Source organism: Lampetra planeri, chromosome 7 (genome assembly GCF_965212315.1).
Source record: "Lampetra planeri chromosome 7, kcLamPlan1.2.h2, whole genome shotgun sequence".
Lineage (NCBI taxonomy): Eukaryota > Metazoa > Chordata > Hyperoartia > Petromyzontiformes > Petromyzontidae > Lampetra > Lampetra planeri.
In genome coordinates, this window is record NC_136113.1 from 8,947,046 (window position 1) to 8,951,952 (window position 4,907).

At 54.1% G+C, this 4,907-nt stretch overlaps 1 protein-coding gene across 1 annotated transcript; it reads right to left on the reverse strand.

Moving 5' to 3' along the window:
• Nucleotides 1–210: 210 nt before the first annotated feature.
• LOC144720146 (homeobox protein SIX6-like) lies at nt 211–4,647 on the reverse strand. Its single transcript, XM_078596653.1, has 3 exons — nt 4,624–4,647; nt 3,571–4,163; nt 211–424 (listed from the first exon to the last, which is right to left on the reverse strand). Exons 2-3 carry the CDS (start codon nt 4,140–4,142, stop codon nt 211–213), a joined length of 786 nt encoding a protein of 261 aa, XP_078452779.1. The 5' UTR covers nt 4,143–4,163; nt 4,624–4,647.
• Nucleotides 4,648–4,907: the final 260 nt, after the last annotated feature.

Sequence of the window (4,907 nt, forward strand, 5' to 3'; positions counted from 1 at the left end):
GAGCAGTTAGCGCAAAGAGGACAAAGATGAGACACGCGGAATAAGGAGAAGGAAGAAGAATCAGAAGCAGAAGAAGAAGATGATGACGAGGATGGCCCATGGACGTGGCGCGCCACAAGACGAGCAGGTTTCCTCCGCCACGCGAACGCGTCTGGGAGACGGGATTTGGGTGCAGGCGGGGAGCGTAGGGGGGGCTCCTTGGCGTCTCCGTCAGCCCTCGCAGTCGCTCTCGCTGCACGCGGGCGACGTGGTGCAGGCCGTGGCGGCCGGCCGGTCGCTCAGGCTGGAGAGGCTCGTGGTGCCGGGGCTGGCGACGGCGTCGGGAGATTCGCTGAGCTGGCGGCCCTCGCCGCCCGCGCCATAGACGCGCGAGTCCGGGTGCGCGGAGCGCTCCGGCGAGCACAAGGCTATGGGCACCTGCAGCCTGACAGCGACACGCACAACGCAGCGGCGGCAGCAGCGGCAGCAGCGGCGTGCAGTACACACACACACACGCACAGCTCGGTCATGCGACGCCCTGCATCACCTCCTGCGGGGAGAAAAGAAAGGAGAACGCAAAGGCTGACGCTGAGCGGCTGGTGGTCTGCAACAGCAGCAGCAACAACATCTGCAACCGTACATGCAAGTGCTGCAATCAGCGAACTACCACGTGTCCCTCTACAGTCTACACCCTGCACGCTACACCCTGCTTCGTTGTCATCTACCCCCCCCCCCCGCCCTGCAACCAGCAACCGACAAAGTACACCTTGCAAATACACCGTGCATCGATGTCCTCTGACTGCTGCAATCAACAACTTGCAAAGCGTCCCTCTGCAGTGCACACCCTGCAAGGCTGCAACCTTTGCCTTCTGCAATCAGCAGCCTGTAACCTGAGACTGGACCGAGTCGTATCGGGCACCTTGGGGCCGGCAATGCGCGCACGTTGCTGACCGCAACTCGCGCCGCCCTGGAGATTCTCCTCCCGTTGCCGCATTGTGATTCGAGACGAGCGCACGAGTTCACCAAAGAAAACCGCATGGACAATAACTTCCGTCAACAAGGACGACAACACCAACAAAAATAGCATCAACAAGCACGTGATCGAGGCCACGAAGTGTGCCAACATTCACCTGGGGAGCTTTTGGCTTGGCTCGCGTTCACAGTCACTGCACCTGGTCTGTAATTGAGCCAACAAGCAGGGTACGCGTGTGACCTGGTGGCGGTCAATATAAACTATCGTTCGTGACAGATGCCCTTTGCTTGTTAAGCTCGTTGGGGTCACGAGTCTGGGCTGTTGTTGTTTACATGGAAACCCGGGTGGAGTAATTGTGTGTTTTCTTCGGCCGTGTGTAGTCAACAAAGGCGAAAATGTATGGATTTTAAATGAGGATGTTATACGAATATCACTTTGTTTTTAAGGCGAGGACACAATTGAAATCGGAACTCTGGGGTTTCAGTGACAATTTTGCTTTGTTTCCATATTACTCAAACGTGAAAGCAATGCGCGTTATTGAAATGGATCCTACGCATCATATAAAACGTACCATATTAATTCAAGTGCAATGTCTGTTGTCATTTGTTTTTACTCGAGAGAGAGAGAGAGAGAGATATACATATACACACATATTTATATATATATTTGTTCCAAGTGCCATTACTTGTGAAATCAAATGATCGCCGCGCCCCACTTGTCACGCGAGTCGGTGGATGTCACCCGCGCGCGCCCCACGGGGCTCACGCCCTGTCTCCTCGTGTCGTCCTCCGCGTGTCGTCCCCACGACCCTCACTCACCCCGAGGGGCTCAGAACGCCGCGCAACCATCGCTCGCATCGCGCATGGCAATGCTAAGGAGAGTTACCGCGTGCGGCTATATATTTTTATAATTTGGCCAAAACATTGCCGTAACATCGGGGTGGGCTTATTTTGAAAGAGTTAAATAAACGGCATTAATAGCACCGTGATTATTAATATCCTAACGTAGTGACGTTATCATTATTTGTAATTCCATCGTTAATTACAATTTGTGCATTTGACTCAAGTCTAGGAACAATGCGATTGCGTTAATGGGTGCAGTGCGTGTGCTCGTAGATCTATGTGTTTGTGTATACACATATACGCACACGCGCACAATATGTATGACAGCCATTCATTTGTCATGGACAATCGACACGGACCATAGCGACCGCAAAAGTAGCGAACGTCGAGATGATGAAGCCTCCGACCGTTGACGCTGCGCTTTTCTCAACAATGCATCTTGACAGCTCTCTCTGCAAACGTTACTTTCTTGTTTGGTTTTGTTTCCTCTAAGGGGTCACATTTATAATCGCGAGATCGCCCGTTCGGATGGGAAATGTTGCAATAATGCCGGCAACATCTGCTCACCGCCGCAGCCGAGAATGCCGAGGCGCTGTCCGATCTGTTTATCACGACAGGCGATGCAGACGCCCGATGCTATCCCCGCGTATGGCATGGAAATTAGGAACCTTGCCAATTGAAAACGAACAGCGACCCATCGCAAAGTCGACGAATTGCAACCGAAATCACTCGAGGTATTTATATTATATATATGTGTAGTTTCTGAGTGACGGCCTGCATTCATATATATATACACACACATCCAACTTTATTTCCCTACATACCACGTTGAAAATTATATTTTGACAATGCGACAGTAATAATAACAACAACACTAGGGTATATAATGTTCGTTGTAAATATTTAATATTGTAAGTAATTATAGCGGATTATACCCAACAGTGCCCTTGTTGTTACGCGTTGCAGATAATCGTACACATTTCACTAGAAACCAAAGCCGCTACTTACTCTGTAAAACATTTTAATTCTTCAGCAAATAAATAAATGTTGGGCCCCACGTCAACGTGTGCTGTTAGTTGTGCACGACGGTCACTCGCATACAATTCGACGCTCGCTGCCATGGCCGTTGACGCATTGAAAAGCGACGACAACAACGACAACAACAACAACGACAACAACAACAACGACGACGACGACGACAACAACAACGACAACAACAACAACGACGACAACAATAACAACGACGACAACAACAACGACAACAACAATAACAACAACGGCCTTGATATCGCGACGGGAGACGCGCCTGTTCCTTTTTTTTCTCTCTGCCGAATTCACTCGCAAGCATTCATTACGACGCAGCGTCAACAGAGCGCGACGACTCTTGTAACAACCCACTCGCGTTGCCTAAATATCCCAACGCATCTACATTACACTTTTATGCATCACACTCGCATCATCATCATCATCATCTCTCGTCGTCGTTTATTATCACGTAGTATTCGTATTGCTGCTGCTGCAGCTACCACTACCACGACACCGGTCGGCTCTGAATGTGAACGAACACCGAAAGAGAGTGAGAGAGAGAGACCGCGAGTATCGTTACAATTAATCGGGACGCGCCGTACCAAAAGTAGCCGCTTGACTCGTGCAGCTTGAAGCAACTCACATTACGGGCGATGACAATGACGCGGCTTTCTCGAGTCTCCCCTTCGCTTCGCACGACGCAAAACAGCAGCAGTACCACAACCGCCACCACCACCACTCATCACCCACCTATTTTTGGCTGCCGCAGCTCTGTCTCTTTGCCTCCGATTCTTGAACCAGTTGCCCACTTGCGTGGGCGTGAGGCCAGTCGCCTGTGCCAGCTCCCGCTTCTTGGACGGGTTCGGGTACGGGTCCTGCAGGTACCACTCCCGCAGCAGATTGCGCGTCCGTTCCTTGAAGCAGTGCGTCTTCTGCTCGCCGTCCCAGATCGTCTTGGGCAGCGGAAACTTCTTACGTACTCGGTACTTGTCCACGGGCCCCAGCGGACGGCCGCGCGACTTCTCAGCCTCCTGGTAGTGCGCCTCCAGCCACATGGCCTGCAGCTTGGCGTGCGACTCCTTGGTGAACTTGTGGTTCTCCAGGATGTGGTAGAGGTCTCTGAAGTTGCCCGCGTGGAATGCCACGACGGCGCGCGCGCGGAGCACCGACTCGTGCTTGTTGAGGGCCTCCCAGGCGCTCGGCGCCACGGGAAGAGACCAGAGGAAGCGGCCGAGCCGTTCGATGTCGCCGCTCTCCTCCAAGGTCTCGCACACGCTCGCCACTTGCTGCGGGGAGAAGCTGAGGATCGGCAAGTGAAACATTGATGCCTCGGGTACCGGCGGCTCGACCCGACCGTCTCCTCCGAGCGATTTGCGGCCACGCGTCGTGACTACGATTTAAACAACCGCTTATCCCGAGCCTCGGAGGATATGCACAGCGGCGCTTTCTTAAACCCCCCGGGAGAAAAAATAAAAAAGCTTGCGCTTAGCGTTTTATGTTGCAAAGCGGGCCTCCCCAGCCTTATTTATTCGGGGAACGAGGCCCGGTCTCCAGCAGCTAGGAGGGATGCGAAGCCCCAGCTCTTCGGTGGCAAAGAGGGTCGACTTCTGATTGGTCCTCCATGGCTTGTCTGGCCCCGGTTTCCATGGCTTCTCTCCCCATCACTGTCAAACTCCCTCCCACCCACTCACTCGGTATACCTACCCCGACCTCCTTCCCACCCCTCTTCTCTCTCTCTACCCCCCTCCTCCTCCTCCCCGTTACCCCCTCACCCTCCCCCCAAACTCCCCTGCCCGCCACAACCCCTCAACTGCCCCCCCCTCCTCCTCCTCCCTTCCACGGCTCCCTTTAGGCGCACACGGCAGCTCTGACCAGCCTTGCCAATCAGCCGCCTCCGCTGAGCCGCACGCGCATCGCGGGGTGCCAAGCACGCAAACACCGGAGGAGCGGTCCCGGGTGCTTGCCCGTCGACGGAATTAGCCCGACAGGACGCGCGCGCGCACTCAGTGCGCCGTGGTTGGCGCGCCCGATCCTGGAGGGAGCGCAAAGCGCCGCTCTGCCCGTATCATCCGCGCGCGGTTGCTGCA

Coding starts and splice junctions, on each gene's coding strand:
- LOC144720146 (XM_078596653.1), bottom strand. CDS start 4,142: ATGTTTCACTTGCCGATCCTCAGCTTCTCCCCGCAGCAAGTGGCGAGC. Junction 425..3,570: donor GCTGCGGCAGCCAAAAATAG/GTGGGTGATGAG, acceptor TGTCGCTGTCAG/GCTGCAGGTGCCCATAGCCT.